Source organism: Spermophilus citellus (assembly GCF_964194105.1).
Source record: "Spermophilus citellus genome assembly, chromosome: 11".
NCBI lineage: Eukaryota > Metazoa > Chordata > Mammalia > Rodentia > Sciuridae > Spermophilus > Spermophilus citellus.
Window position 1 is genome coordinate 130,790,378 of NC_138192.1, and position 14,661 is coordinate 130,805,038.

The window sequence follows — 14,661 nt, forward strand, 5'->3', positions numbered from 1 at the left end:
GAGGCAACATGTTGACAGCACCAGAGGCCATGGGACATGTCCCTCTCCTGGGACTCACCCTTACCCTGAGTCCAAGGAAGAGATGAAAGCCTCTCTTTGGAGAGGTTCTGGTGTTGATGCTGGGGAGAGTCCTGGAGTCTTGCCCTGCCCACTGTTCTCCCTCAGGGAGAGGTGTCCCACAGGGCCTGATGCCCCAGTGATGCCTGTCCCCTCCCCAGGTGGCTGAGATCCTGGGCGCCATCCTGGTCCACCTGCCAGTGGTGGACCACCCGGAGGTGCGGCGCCTTCTCATTGAAGGCATCCTCTTGATGGCTCACTACCACCAGGAGGACTGTCCTCACGTCACTCTTGAGGCAGCCCCTGCCCATGGAGAGGTGGGTGCCCAAAGGAGGAGGACATGTCCCAGAAGCCTAGGCCCAGGGCGGGTCAAAGCCAATTACCTGCATCTCATTAAGGGGTCCCCAGCCTCCAGGGAACCACTGATCCAGAGGCCAGACTTCCAAAGCCTCATCACATCCGCTGGACTCTGGTACCTGTCGGTCCTCACGTGTCCTGGCTGTCCTGTCTGGGTCAGGCCAGGAAGTCCAGTACTGTCCCCTGATGGCAGCCCTTTCCTTTCCTGTGGGGACAGAGCCTCAGGCAGATGAGCCACAGCCTGAGAAAGCCCCTGAGATGCTCCAGTCCCTGTTCCTTTTAAAATGTGGCCTCAGAGGGGAAGGGGTTGACCAGGAGCCGCAGGGCAGCCCCTCCTCCTGGAGGAGTCTCTGGGAGCCAGCTCCTCCACAATGTCCTGTGTGGGGGCGGGTCTCGCTGAAGGGGGGGAGTGTGTTTGGGACAGCACTGGAACTCACCAGGGGAGGCCCAGAAAGAGGCCCAGAAAGAACTCATCTGGGGAGTCCCCCCGGAGCAGCTAGGCTGTGCTGCCCCAGTAAGATGAGGGGGATGTCACACTAAGAGGCTGTAACCCAAACCCAGGCCTCAGGCCCATAGCCAGGGCTGACCTTCCACTCTTAAAGGAGCCCTGCAGGGTCAGGTGGGAGTGCAGCTTAGGTTTTGTGATTTAATTTAATGAGGGTTGGTGGCACTTGGAGCAGTGCTGGAAAGTAGGGGCAGAGGGCAGTGCACTCCTAGTAGTGTGTCCCTAGGTCCTACTGGCATTCCTGGTGGCTACTGGTGGTTGACCAACATCTGTATTGGTCAGCTATCACTGCATAATAAACGCCCCCAACTTAGTAGCTTTGAACACCCTGTCGTGAGCAGTGCTATCAATAGTTACTCAGAGACGGATTGTCTTTAAATGCAAGTGTATATCGACCACACCAATCATCAAATATAAACAATTAATGCAAAAAGTGCTGGCTGTGCAGGAGCACCCTGACTAGCCTTCAGTGCACACTGATTAAACACTATAAGCACAGCACACAATCCCAGGGCAACCATGAGCCCCAAAATACCTCTGATGCCTTGCAACTTCTCTTAGCCAAGAGCAGACATTGTCCTGATCCGGTGGTGGGCTGGACGTCAGGGAATGGTGAAGTCAGTCCAGGGACAGACAGCAAGGTGGCCAGTCTCACCAATGTCCTTGGAGAAAAAACTCTTCAATGTGGCAGGACCAGCAATTTAAATAGAGTTCCAAGTTGGTGGTGTACGTTGGTGATTGGTTACACCCAGTGAAAGTCAATGTCCATTGGTTATGTCCAGTGAGGTGATGTAATTGCAGCTGGCATGTTCTTTGTGCATGTCCAGGGAGCTGGGCTCCCTGTCAGTTGTAGCCAGTCATTGCTAAGCATGCCTGTGGCTAGTGGCCCTCACAGCTCCTTATCAATTACAAGCAGAGGTGACTAAGTAGCTCAATGGCCGCTGTTCCTTATGGCCAGCAACTTGGTGAGTCCCAGCATGCTCCAGCATGTCTACTGCAGATGCTCCTTACAACCTCACAGTTTGTGAAGGTCAGCAGTGAGCACTTAGGTGGCAGTTCACTCAGGGCCTCAGGAGACTGCAGTCAGGTGGAGCTCCTCCAGTTTCAGGTGACTGTGGTAGAACCCAGCTTCTTGCCATTATGGGACTGAGGGCCCTGTTTCCTGACCCCCATGATCTCTTTATCCTCGGCCCTAGCGAGTGTCTTTTGGGCCCCTCATCTGATTTCTACCTCTGACCCCCTCCCCTCTACTCTTTCCACAACCCCAAACTCACCTCCCTGCGCTTGAGCATGTGGTGTGGAGGGCTGGAATAGGCAGTTTACGAGTCTCTTTGTTCTGTTCAGCCTTGTTAGACTTTTGCTTTAGCCCTTTATAACCTACTGATTCCCACCTCTGACCCTCTGTACCTGGTGCATTCAGACACCATCCTGGGCAGTAGAGCCAGAGACTTGAACTTGAGGACAAGGAAGACATAGACTTCTCTGTAGAGCCATAGACTTGAACTTGAAAACAAGAAGACATTTCCTCTTATAGTTTGGCTGGTCACCTGACTTGTGAAAGCCTTAATCTCCTTTTCTGTAGCATAGGGAGAGAAAAATACCTTCCTCTAAGACTCTTTGGGAGAATTAGCTGATAAAATAACATCAGCAAACTGCCTGACATGCGTTGGGTCCTTGGAAGTATTACTGTCCTTACAGTCTTCAAACATAATCAGTGGGACCCCAGGTGTTCCAAGGGGCCCGTGGCTTTCCCAGCAGGATTATGAGCCTGGGCAGAAAAAGGGGCCTGAGCATGCAGTCAGGGACCTGGGTTCTAATTACACAGACTAACACCACCTCCCTGAGGTTCAGCTCCCAGAGTTCAGACAGTAGCTGGGGCCCTGCCAAGGGGTTGAAAGGGATTCCTCCCTACCAGGGCACATGGCAGAAAACCCACTGACCTTGTGCCTGTCTTTGGCTAGCCACCTGACAGAGGTGTGGCTGACTGTGGCACAGAATGTGCCTTTTGCACGGACTATGCTCCACGGCTTGATGGGCCGCCTGCAGTCGCGGTTCACCCCCAGGGTAAACGCCACCTCCAAGGCTGACATCTGGCGCCTGGCCGCAGTGGACCCCCTGATGGTGAGTGGCAGGGGCAGGCCCTGGGTCTTCTCAGGGGTCTCAGGGGTCTCATTCCCAACACCTCTGGCCCTTCTCTCCTCAGACCCTGTGCACCATCCATCTGCTCCTGGAGAAGTTGGACAGGGAGGACAAGCTCCGGGACCTGTTCCCTGACCTCATCTACACCCTCCTGCTGCAGCTCAGCAGCAGCCACAGGCCTGAGGCCGCCTCACCTGTCCTGAAGACCTGGAGGCTGGTCCACACGGGGACCCTGCCCGAGGAGATAAACCTAGAGAGGTACTTGAGGGCAGGTGGGCAGGTGGGTGGTCCATGGGGTCCAGGCAGCAGGCTTGGGCTGGACCTGGCCTCCAGGGCTGGACCTCCCTGAGAAGCTGTCTGGGCCCCTGAGTCACCTGCACGAGGGGGCGTAGGTCCCTCCTCCTGGTGGGGAAGTTTCTGGAGGCTGATTTTACCATCCCTTTTATGTATGTCCAGCTGGTGTGGGTTTCAGTTTGCAGACCCACTCGGCCCCCTCACCTCTTTGCATGGGGCCCAGCAGGGGTTGGGATCCCCACCTCCCAGACAGGAGAGCAGGGGCCCGGAGCCCAGCAGTACATCAGACCTGCCGCCTCCTTCCAGGATCACCATCAAGTCCATGCAGCTTTTGCTCAAGAGAATCAACAACGAGCGCTTGCTGCACGCCCTGGAAGAGCAGTCTGTGTGGGCATTGCTGGAGGACAGCCTGACCTTCCTGGAGGGAGTGGGCCTGCTGGCCAGGTGGGGCCCAGGCTCTCATGGGGTGGAGGGCACTGTGGGACAGAAGGCCTTTGTGACTGGCACAGCTGGATGCCTTGTATCTGGGGACACTGCCACACTGACCTGTGTCCCAGACTCTGGGGTGGCAGTGCACTGTAGGACAGTGGGAAACTTTTGTTCAAAACTTCCTGCTCCAGAGCAGATGTGAGGTCAGGGAGAGGAGGGGCTAGCAGCAGGACCAGCATGGGCAGCACCTCCTGGGTCCTCATCACCAGGAACAGCCCTCATCCTGTCCCACTTTTAGAAGAGCAGATGGAAAGAGAGCATTTCTCTGACAGCCCCTACTAAGCCCCTCAGACCCCCAAGCCAGCGCCAAGCTGCAGAGCAGTGGGCAGGAGCTGGGCTGGCTCCCCTGGCCAGGTAGCACCCTGGTGTCCTTCACAGGCTGTGCATGCAGAACATGGAGGGCTACAGGCTGAGGCTGTCGGAGCTGGTGCTCAGGGGCATGACCTCCGAGGTCCTGAGCTGCCGCGTCAGCAGCACGGCTGTCTGCGTGGAGGTGAGGCCCGTGGCCCTGTGGGGTGGGCGGTGGGGTGGTGTCCTGGGCTCTCCTGCGATGGCTGGCCTCGGAGGCAGGCACCCAGTGGCTGAGGGTCCTCTGAGCTTCCTCCTTTGCACGCTCCTTGACTCCTTCGCCCCTTGGTCCCAGGAGTAGTGCAGGGTGGGCACTGTGGGGAGAGGCTGAGATGGCCCGTGCCCGAGATGCAGCCGAGGCAGGGCAAGGTGAGGGGAATGACCTGGGCCAGCGGAGGCACCATGAGATCCACCGAAGGCTTGGCACAGGAGGCTCTGAGAGGCCACCAGCCTCGCCAGCCTTGGTGGGAGGGCCACAGCCATGTGTCCCAGCTGCTCTGCCAGGGGAGGGTTTGTGAGTCCTGAGGGAACTGACCAGAGACTGTGAGGGAGACTTTACTGGGCGCATGAAGTCCGATGTGCCCCAGGAACCCCAGAGCCCAGGACGGCAGCAGGCTTTGTGTGGAGCACCTCCTAGTAGGACTGCACCTCGCTGCTGAGCAGGAAAACAGCCGCGGGGGCTATGGAGACCCGTGGGTGCGGCGGGGTTCCAGTAAAGCCTTCCTGATGGACACTGGCACTTGAGCTTCACGCGACTTCCGAGGTCATGAAATCCCTCCACCATTGACAACTATGAAGACGACTTTTGGCTTTGGACCACACAAAAACTCCTAGCCCAGTGCAAGACCAGCCTCAGACTTTCTAAGCTTTTACAAGTTCTCAGGCTCGTCTGGTGTTCATGCCTCCGCTGTGAACCCCAAAAATGACAGTGGGAAGAGATTTACACAGGTGTGGCAGCAGGCCCTGGGGGCTAGTCACAGGGCCCCGGTAGGATCCAGCTTCCCCCACCCCACAGCTGGACAGCCTTGGGCAGGTTCCTTAAGGTCTCTGGGCTTCAACTTCTGCCTCTGCTGGAGTGAGAACAGCAGAACCTACTTTAGGGGTCTCTGAGGGGAACTAAATGAGATCACGTGTGTGTTGTTTGCATGGTAAATGTTAAATTCCAGCTGATTATTCCTAAAAAAGTTAGGTTCAGCTAGTAAGAGGCAAGTTGTTTAAATTCTTTCAATATTGATGGGGCTGAATTATGCATGATTTTTTTTTCTTTCTTTTTTTGGGGGGACTACTGGGGGTTGAATCCAGGGGCACTCAACCACTGAGCTTATCCCCAGCCCTCTAAGTTGCTGAGGCTGGCCTTGAATTTGCCATCCTCCTGCCTCAGCTGTGGGAGTCGCTGGGATTACAGGCACGTGCCACCGTGCCTGGCTCTTCAGCTTTCTTTAAAACCACATTTAGGCTTTTGTGAGGTTCTCCCAAGGGAGTAGAATTCAGGGTCCCTGGCATTTCAGTTCAGACCGGAGGCACCGGCCCCGGGCAGCGGCTCTGTGGTGTTAACTAGAGAAATCAATGGCAAGGAACGGGCGTCTCTGTGCAGGTGACCAAGCTTCCACACTGAACCCTCACAGCAGCCCGGGGCAGGCGGTGGCATCATCCCCCTCCACAGATGAGGACACCGAAACACCTGGTCCCCACTCTCCTGCTCACAGAGGGACTATTCCGGGTGGTACCTGACTCCCTGCTGCACCCCGCTGCTGTGAAGTGGGCCTCCTCGGGGGCTGACGGGAACCTGGTCCTTTGCAGTTCATGAGCCACCCGATCCTGTACCAGCAGAAGCTGCTGAGGCCCGCGGTGATGATGCTGGAGAAGGGTGCGGAGCAGGAGGAGGACGAGGCCCTGCGGGTGCTCTCCCTGCGCGCCCTGGGCAACATGGCCCTTGGTGCCCCCAAGAAGGTACTTTCATGCCCTGGGTCCAGGTCCCAGACACTGAGGGCCGCATGGGCCTCTCCCCAGGTCTGCCGGGCTGCAGGGTGGAGGCTGAGCTCTCTGCTTCCCTCCAGGTGAAGCAGTATCGGAAGCTCTTGCTGGAACAGTGCCTGGGCTCCCTGAGGGGTCCCGCGAGCAGCAGTGTGACTGTCGAGGGCATGGAGACCCTGACCAAAATCCTGGCTGAGCTCCGAGAAGGGGACATGGGCTCCTCTTTCGAAGCCGTTTCTGAGCTGTGCAGAGTCTTCTTTGACAATGTGAATCCAGCCGAGAGCCTCCCTCAGTATCTTAGAGTTTTTCCGTTGCTAAAACAAAATACTCGAGCCCGGGTGACTCACAGGCATAGATGATTTATTTAGTTCAGGGTTCTGGAGGCCAGGAAGCCCCCGAGCAGGATACCCACGTCACGTGAGGGCCTTCTCTCTGCATCATATGCAGACAGATCAAGTGTGCCAGCTCGGCTCTCCTCCTCTTCTGTGAAGCCACTAATGCCCACCCCACCCTCCTGACCTCATCTAACCCTAACTACTTCCCAGAGGCCCACCTCCTAATTCCATCAGCACATGGCTTTAGGGATTGTTTCCAATACCTGAACTTTTGGGGCACAGCACAGGGCTCAGCTTGCTCAGCAGGTGGGCGGGGACCCCTCACCCTCACGAGAAGATGTGCTCTGGAGCAGTGAGCTGAGGGGCCTGCTTGCCGCTGATGTGTGCAGAGCTGGTTGTAGGATCCCTAGAACCGACGCCTGTGCTAAGCTGCAGACTCAAGCTGTGGCCCCTTGAGCTCAAGAGCTTCCTCCCCATCCTACCCCTCCCGAACACTCCTGCCCTGCACAGGGAAGAGCTGTCCCACAGACCAGGTCATGCCCAGTCCCTGGAGCACCACATGAGCCCTGCCCAGGGAGGGACTCCTCCCTGCAGGGTGGTCCAGAAGGCCTGCAGGGCCGAAGCATCTGGAATGGCCTGGGGAGGCCGGTGGGCGGGCTTCCTGCTCCAGGAGCCAGCCCCTGCTTGTGCTCCTCGGCCCAGGAGAGCGAGCTGCTGCGGCTGAAGGCCTTCGTCCTCTTTGGGAAGCTGGCGAAGATGGTTGGGATCTCCAAGAAGCATTTCTTCAAAGGGGAAGTGAAGAGGGCCTGGGTCCCCCTCCTGCTACACTGCCAGGACCCCTGCTCCAGCACAGCCCACGTAAGACTCGCCCTCATCCCTGTCTGAAAGGTGGCGCCGTCCCCAAAGGGAAACAGTCCTTTGGGAGGAGGCATGTCCAGCCTCTCCAGAGCCCAGCAGCTACTGTCCATGTCCTCCCTCGTGCAGGCTGGGAGAGGGCCCACTCGGGGCGACTCAGGAAGTGCCTTTGTGGGAAACATGGCCTGGCTTCCTTCTGCTGGACTCTGCCTGTGGCCACCCTCTGCCCCATCCCCCCTTCTTCCTAGCAGGTCACTTTAGGCTGTTAGCACGGACCTGTGTGACAGCCACTCACCCCGCTCATGTGACCTAAGACCTCTTACCCAGGCTCACCACGGTCCCTCTGGCCATGACCCCTACACAAACTAGGGTGGGCAGTGGGAGGTGGCTGAGCTTGGGTGTTCTGCCCCTCTCAAAGCCTGGGGTTGCACCTGACCCACGCAAGGGCACTCAAACCCCAGTTCTGGGGTCACAGGTCCCCTGCACACTGTTCGTGAGTGTTGGGTTTCTGGTGGCAATGGGGTGGACGTGGTGCAGATGGCACTCACAGGGTGAGGGACATCCCAGAGTGCTCTCCACAGACCTGGGTTTGGTTCTTGTCACCCCTCCCTGCCCAGACTCTGCTGCAGGGTCCCTGGTGACACGGGGCAGGCAGCATCAGCACTGACTGCTGTCCCTCTTGTGCAGCCTCCACTCAGCCCACACTGTGCTCTCAGAGACAGTGGCATGGGAGACGCCCCAGGGACGAGGGTGACGGCACACCCAGAAAGGGTGGCAGGGACACCAGCGCTGTACCCTCCCCTGCTGGGAGACACCCCCTCTCCCTGCCAGAGGCCAGGGGTGGGGCCTCAGCAGGGCCTGCAGTGGGCAGGGGCTGGGCGGGGTGGGCAGGATGGGACCCGCGCTCAGGGGCTGATGCCATGCTGCCCGGCTGTCCTGTGTCCCTCCAGGCCTGCAGGGCCACCATGTTTCAGTGCGTGCACTTCTGGGGCTGGAGATCCCTGGAGAGCTCCTCGGGGCAAGGCCACACTAGAACCGACGAGGAGATGACCGTTTTCCAGACAAGCATGTGCTCCATCCTGGTGAGGAAGCTGCGGGCTCACCTCACTGTGGCCTCTCCTCTCGAGGCCCTGGGTTCTCTTTTAGACACAGAACGTCCCCTGGAGACAGCTCGCAAGCCACACGCCTGGTTTAGGTTTCCCAGTGGCCATATTCAGAAAGTAGGAAGGGGCCAATCGATTTTAATGTGTTTAACGTAGCCTAATATAGCCCCAACATGATCATTTCAACATGTATGTTATATATTTATAATATTATATATAAAATTATTATTAATATGGTATACATAAAGTATACAAATATATCACACAATATTTATTAGACATTTATAAATACATACAATATATTTAGTATATAAATATATAAACTTTCATGTGTTGTTATTGTAATTATATATTATTATGATAGCTTACATTTTTTTTTTGGTACAGTCTTCAAAACCCAGAAGGCATATCATACTTAATTCAGACCAGCTACATTCTAAGTGTTCAAGGACCACATGGCCAGTGGCTACATTTTGAATAGCACAGGTTCCTGATAAATCATGAGAACAAACCCAGGGACTAAATGTCCTTAACTTGCCCTGCTATGAGTCTGCTGTGTGATGCTGGGATGGGCCCTTGCAGTCTCTGGGCAGAGGCTTCCAGTTGTAGGAGCACTGGTGCCTCAGACAGAAGGGGATGCTCCTTGTGATCTCATCCTGAAAGCTGTGGTATGTCACTTACTTTTTGCAGACTCAGAAAAAGCCTGCTGTTCTCTATGGCCTCTTTCTGGAAACAATGTCCTATGTCAAAAATGACTTGTTAAGGATCAGAATCGCTGCCTGCAACTTGGCAGGTAAGCAGAAGATGTCTTGATTCAGGATGGACCTTGAAGGGCACCTGGGCAGCCAGTTAGCTGGAGGGGCAGTGGCAGGGTGGGGGCGAGGGCTCAGGTCGAGCCTGCCCACTGTGCCTACCTTCTGGGCTCCAGTTAGACTTCCTCCTAGTCTGGTCCTGGCCAGCAAAATCCTCCACTGACGTCTTGGTAAGGCAGAACCACGCCTCTTGCATAGGCTCTCCTGCTGACCTGGCCTGGGTAGTGGCATTTCTTTGGCTGTCCTTTTAGGGATCATAGTGAAGCAGTTGTCAGTTCATTATCTGAAAAAGCTGGACTGGCCGGCCCTGCGGAATTGTGAGTAGTGGACAATCGGTTATGCACAGTCGGCCTCCCCACACTCCCCAAGGAGCCTGCTGGCTCCGCAAACTCCCTGGGGAGCCTGGGAGGGCAGCTGGGCCTTCCTGTGGGCTTGTCTCGGGGAGAGGAATGGGATGAGATGGGTGGCCTGTGGAGGGCCCTCCAGGAAGGGAGCTGCTGGCCGCGTGAGTCCCCCCACTCATGGATTCTCAAGGGCTGCTTCTGCCTTGATGCTGCGCTCAGGTTCTATGAGTGACCTTTTGGTCCCTGTTAGTGGTTGCTGATGTCCTGAGAGGACTTCAGTGGGCATGGGAACTGCAGCTCCACCTGCCATCTTCTGGCTGCATGCCCGAGGTGGGGGGGTCCAGTCCTGCCAGGCCACGTGGCCACCACCCGCTACACCAGGCAGAGGGGTGTGGTCTTCCCAGAGGCTCGACCTTTTCTTTCCTCTTTGTGCTCCCACCCAGCTCTCCAAGAACTACAGCTGGATTCGGATCCCGGGGTCAGGAAGGCAGCGCTGGAGATGCTCAAGGTCTTGGACAGCTGTAGCCAGCACTGGCAACTGACACTTGGCCTCCCCTGAGGGAATGTGCTTAGGTTCCCACGGAGCTGTAAGCTGCCTCCTTGGAGCATGGAATCCTCGCACAGCAAAGCAAACAGTTTAAAATTTAGTTTTCAAGATAAACCTTGTAGTCAGTGTATTTTCTTCTATTGAAATAAGCCCCCATTGCCATTTGCGGGGTGGACTCCAGACGGTGAGTTGTGGGGGTACAATGGAAACTTCAACCCTAAGGAGCCCTGTCTTTCTCACTTTCCCTGGCACGGGTCAGACAGCCCCTCCACCCAAAAGGACCACACCGGGTGCTGCCCAGCGGCCAGGGAGGCTGGCTTGTCCAGCCTCTGCTGCCAGGGACCCCGGCCTTTGGTGGGGTGTCCAGCTCATGGTAGCACAGCATTGAGAGGAGGGCTGGGCCAGGGCCGAGTGCTGCAGCAGCCCTGGAGAGCACATGATCTGTATCCCAGGCCCCCTCACTGGTCCTGTGGCCTGGGCTCGTCGAACGGGAGCCCAGCGAGGCCTGGAACAGAATTTGGCCGAGGGCTGAAAAGGAGAAATCAGCCCCACGTCTGAGAAACACGGAGCGGGGAGAAGGGAGGAGAGTAAGGAGAGACCCTCCTGCGCTTGGGTGGTCAACAGACTTGTCCCCAGAGCAGGCAAACAGGACATCCACACCCCCCGTTGAGCACTGCGGGGTGCACCACAGGTCAACGGAGAGCCCAAAGGGCCAGCCCTTCCCTATGGGCCTCTCTAGGACAGTGGTCTCCAGCTGTTCTGTGAGCAGAGCTGCTTTCCTTCCACCAAGTGAGGAAGCTGCTCACGAATGGCAGACAAGTAAAAGTAAAGGGCTGAGCTCTCGGGCCATGGTCAAGGGTAACTTCTGTACAATACAGGAAAAGGGGTGGGAGAAGTGACTTCCATGTCACATCAAACTGGGCTGGTTCGTGTAGTTAGATCTAGAATCTTCCTGAATCAAACCGAGGCAACACAGCAGTGTCCCTGAGAGGGGTGGTGGAAAGGTCGGGACCCCAGGAAGACGAGCTCAACCCCAGGCCATCAAGACAAAGCCAAGCCGACTGTGTGGTGCCATCTCACTGTCACCACTAACCTCAGAGGCTGTCAGTATCTGTGGGCAGCAGTGACATGGGGAATGGGCCTCTCCTATTGCTGGACAGATCACAAACTGGAAAGCCCCTTGGGAAGGCAATCTGAGGAGACCAAGGCATAGCCATTCCTGAATGTGCCTCTAGGTGTGTGCAGACAGGTTTGCAGTTGTGCACAAGGACCACAGGACCACAGGCCGAGTCCTCCTGCAGGAGGCCGATGCTCAGTCAGTTTTGTGTTACTATCACAAAATAACTGAGGAAGGCTAAAAAAAAAGTTTGACTCTGTTTTAGAGGTTTAAGGGCCGGGCACCAGCATTAGCTGGGCTCTGGTGAGGATCTCATGGTGGATAGAGTGTGTGGGAGGAATGACATCTTGAAAGGGGGAGGTCAGGTGGGGTCAGTCTCAGGGAAACCAGGGTCCCATAAGAAATCCCTTAATCCTTGGAGGGCAGAACCCCAACTACCCAAGTACCTCCTGCTTGACCCCATATCACTTCCATTACCACCACCCTGGGGACAATTCCAACCCCTGGTCCTTTGGGGGACACATTTTAAGCCATAGCACCCACATCAGCTCTTGTCAAATGGAAACTATCTCTTGGTGAAAAACACTGCAGAAGACACAATAGTCAATTATGTGAGTGAAGGTTGAAAGCAGAGGCCACATCTGCTTGTGGGTCCTGTGTTGGCTGATAGTCCACCCTCCTCCCTGGGACAGAACACTGTCACCTGGCGGTCAGCCTGGCCCGGCCTGCAGAGCTCAGCATGGCTGCTGTGCCTGAGGGGCCGAGGGCAACTGAGGCCTGCGCAGTCTGGGCGAGTCTTCCTGATGGAGGGGAGTGAGCTGTGTCCTCAGGAGAAGCAGACCTGAGGGAAAGGTCTGGGACTGTGGAGGCCAGCCTGCCCTGAGGGAAAGGGGAGCCTCCCGTGAGGGGCCAGGTGTCGGCCACCTGCACTGGTTCAGTGCTGTGGACCAATCTGTCCCTCCAACCCAGACGGTGAGGGTGTGTGGACATGGGACCTGGGGAGGTGATGAGGCTTGGGTAAGTCATGGGGGGGGGCAGAATGGTAAGTCCTCATAAGAGACAGCAGAGACCTCTCTTCCTGCCCCCAACAATGGGCCAGGGCGTCCTCACCAGAACCTGGACGTGTTGGCACACTGCCCTGGACTTCATCTCCAGATGGCAGAATACACCTGTGTCTAAGCTGCCCAGCCCAAGTTGACAAGCACAGTGTGCATGTGGTCCCAGCTGAAGACAGGCGTGGAAAAGGGACAATGTGAGGATTGATCAGTGAGCGGGGACAGGAAGGAAAGGTGACTTAGCCTCGTCTTTCATCTTTTATTGAGAACACTTCCTTAACACACATCAGCAGTCATAACTCCAGGTGGCCGCACATGGGCTTCACCACTGGATTTTAATATTTGAAATATTTCAATAAAATGTCCCTGTGATACCCTATTATAAATCATCTCAAAGAAACAAGGCACTGGGTGCTGTGGGGTGCAGGGGTGGGGTTAACACGGGACAGTTCAAAGACAACACACCTCCACCTAAAACCAGCAGGATGCCAAGAACTGCTTTTTATGGGCCAATTATGTTTTAGTTTGTACTCGAAAGATCAAGGATTGCTGTATCCAGGATTTAAACAAACAAATGATGGTCTAACAAAACAGATTTGTGTCTACATTAAAAAAAGAAAACAGAATAGGCTCACCAGGGCTAACTGGCATCGTGACTGAGACCAGTCTTTAAGGGCAGGGTCGCAGCTCAGTGGTTGAGCACTTGCCTGGCACCTGTGTGGCCCTGGGTTGCACACGAGGGAGGGGAACTATGCTCCAGGCTAGCCTCAGCTCTAAATATCTCTAACAAAACCACTATTCCCCTCTATCCTGAAACATGTTCTTTCCCCTAGAAAAAAACCAAGGTGAACCTCACGACGACCCCTGCTGCAGCCAGCAGAAGCCTGTTTCGCGCCCCACTGCACGTGAGGACATACATCCACTGCAGAAGACGCCCCGGTACGTAACCCCAAGGCGGGTCTACTTACAGAACAACCCAGCAGGCAGTGTACCTCACCAGCAAGGCCCGCGGGGAGTCTTCAGGCCACACTCCTCACAAGGAGACAGCCTGCCTGGTCAAAGGGTCCTGTGGGCACTGAGGCAGGGCACAAGACAGTGCAGGCCGACAGGCAGGCCCTCGCTGCTAGCCAGCGACCGTGCCCCTGCAGCCGCACTCGTGGAGATCTGGGCACTGCCCGAGAGGTGAACAGCTCGAGCAGGGACGGGGGAAACATGCGCACACTGTGGGCTGGTGGTGTCGCCACACTCACCTGCCATCACCTGTGGGGAGCTGTGAGGGCCGCACTGGGCACTGAGGGCAAGAGTCCCATGCCAACGTGGGGCACCTGCTCCTGCTGGGGACTTCGCACCATCCTGTGGGGCCGAGGTTCCCTCTACTTGGCCAGGCAAGACTTCCCAGGGAGAGGGAGGAGCTGAGGCCAAGGTGGGGCAGGAGAGTCAGACTGGACTCTGGGGCCACAGGGCAGCTGGGGAGGCCAGCAAAAGGCTCAGGAGAGTCCTGGGGCCAGGGTCAAAGGCATGGGTGGGGGAGGGGACTACTTGAAAAGCAGTCATTCAGGTTTAGACCAGAGGGATAGCCGATCAGGGACCTGTGATGTGCAGGGGCCAGGAGAGACCTCAGGGACAGCTCTGGGCCGAGGATCTCTTTGGTGAAATGCTCCCTTTCTGCCAAGAACTCAGGTTTTCCTCAGTGACCCAACACAGGAGCATCTCTTCAGGGCCACCTCCCTGGAATGTCCAGTGAGCTCTAAGGCCTCACTGAACTGTAGCTGAAGGTCCCCCGGTGTGGCCTGGCCTGCGAAAGCCACATGGGCCCTGGAAGGGGGAGGTGAGCAAACAGACCAAGACTCAGGAACAACTGTGCTGATGGCCAGGCACTGCTGGGACAGGCAGATGGAGGACACTGTCCACAGGGCACTGGGCGGCTGCTCTCCGGTTCTGGCCTCCCAGGGGCCTGGATCCTGCGCCTCCCCCAGCCCTCCTGGTCCCACCAGAGGCTCCCCCAGGGGACGGGTGCTTTCACCTGGTAGGTCTTCCCTGGGAAGAGGCCAGGCCGGCGTGTGCTCGGCCCTGGCTGCTCACACCTAGGACTTCACATCACCAAGACAAAACGCAACTGGCCAGAAGGATCCCGCACTGTGCCGGGCCTGTGCAGACGGCTTCCTCCCCAGCCGGGCGCGCCTGCCCGGGGAGGCAGTGGGGCGGCCCAGACGGAGAGGTACAAGAAACAAGTGGGGAGTGGGGGGGGGTGGCAGTGAGGAGCACCCTGGGAAGGAGAGGGAGAACCCTGTCATGGCAGAGCCTGGCTGGGTGACCCTGGGAGGATGGGA

At 56.7% G+C, this 14,661-nt stretch overlaps 1 protein-coding gene across 1 annotated transcript in view; it reads left to right on the forward strand.

Moving 5' to 3' along the window:
• Window positions 1-10,831, forward strand: part of MROH2A (maestro heat like repeat family member 2A) — a gene marked incomplete at its 5' end in the record, with an annotated part of 60,582 nt that extends 49,751 nt beyond the window's left edge. The window contains 13 exon segments of the mRNA XM_081261760.1: window positions 219-329; window positions 331-374; window positions 2,881-3,040; window positions 3,123-3,316; window positions 3,659-3,796; window positions 4,220-4,334; window positions 5,990-6,139; window positions 6,247-6,429; window positions 7,201-7,356; window positions 8,304-8,435; window positions 9,147-9,249; window positions 9,520-9,585; window positions 10,056-10,831. Coding sequence (XP_081117886.1) covers window positions 219-329; window positions 331-374; window positions 2,881-3,040; window positions 3,123-3,316; window positions 3,659-3,796; window positions 4,220-4,334; window positions 5,990-6,139; window positions 6,247-6,429; window positions 7,201-7,356; window positions 8,304-8,435; window positions 9,147-9,249; window positions 9,520-9,585; window positions 10,056-10,171 — 1,668 coding nt within the window. The 3' untranslated portion in view covers window positions 10,172-10,831.
• Window positions 10,832-14,661: the final 3,830 nt, after the last annotated feature.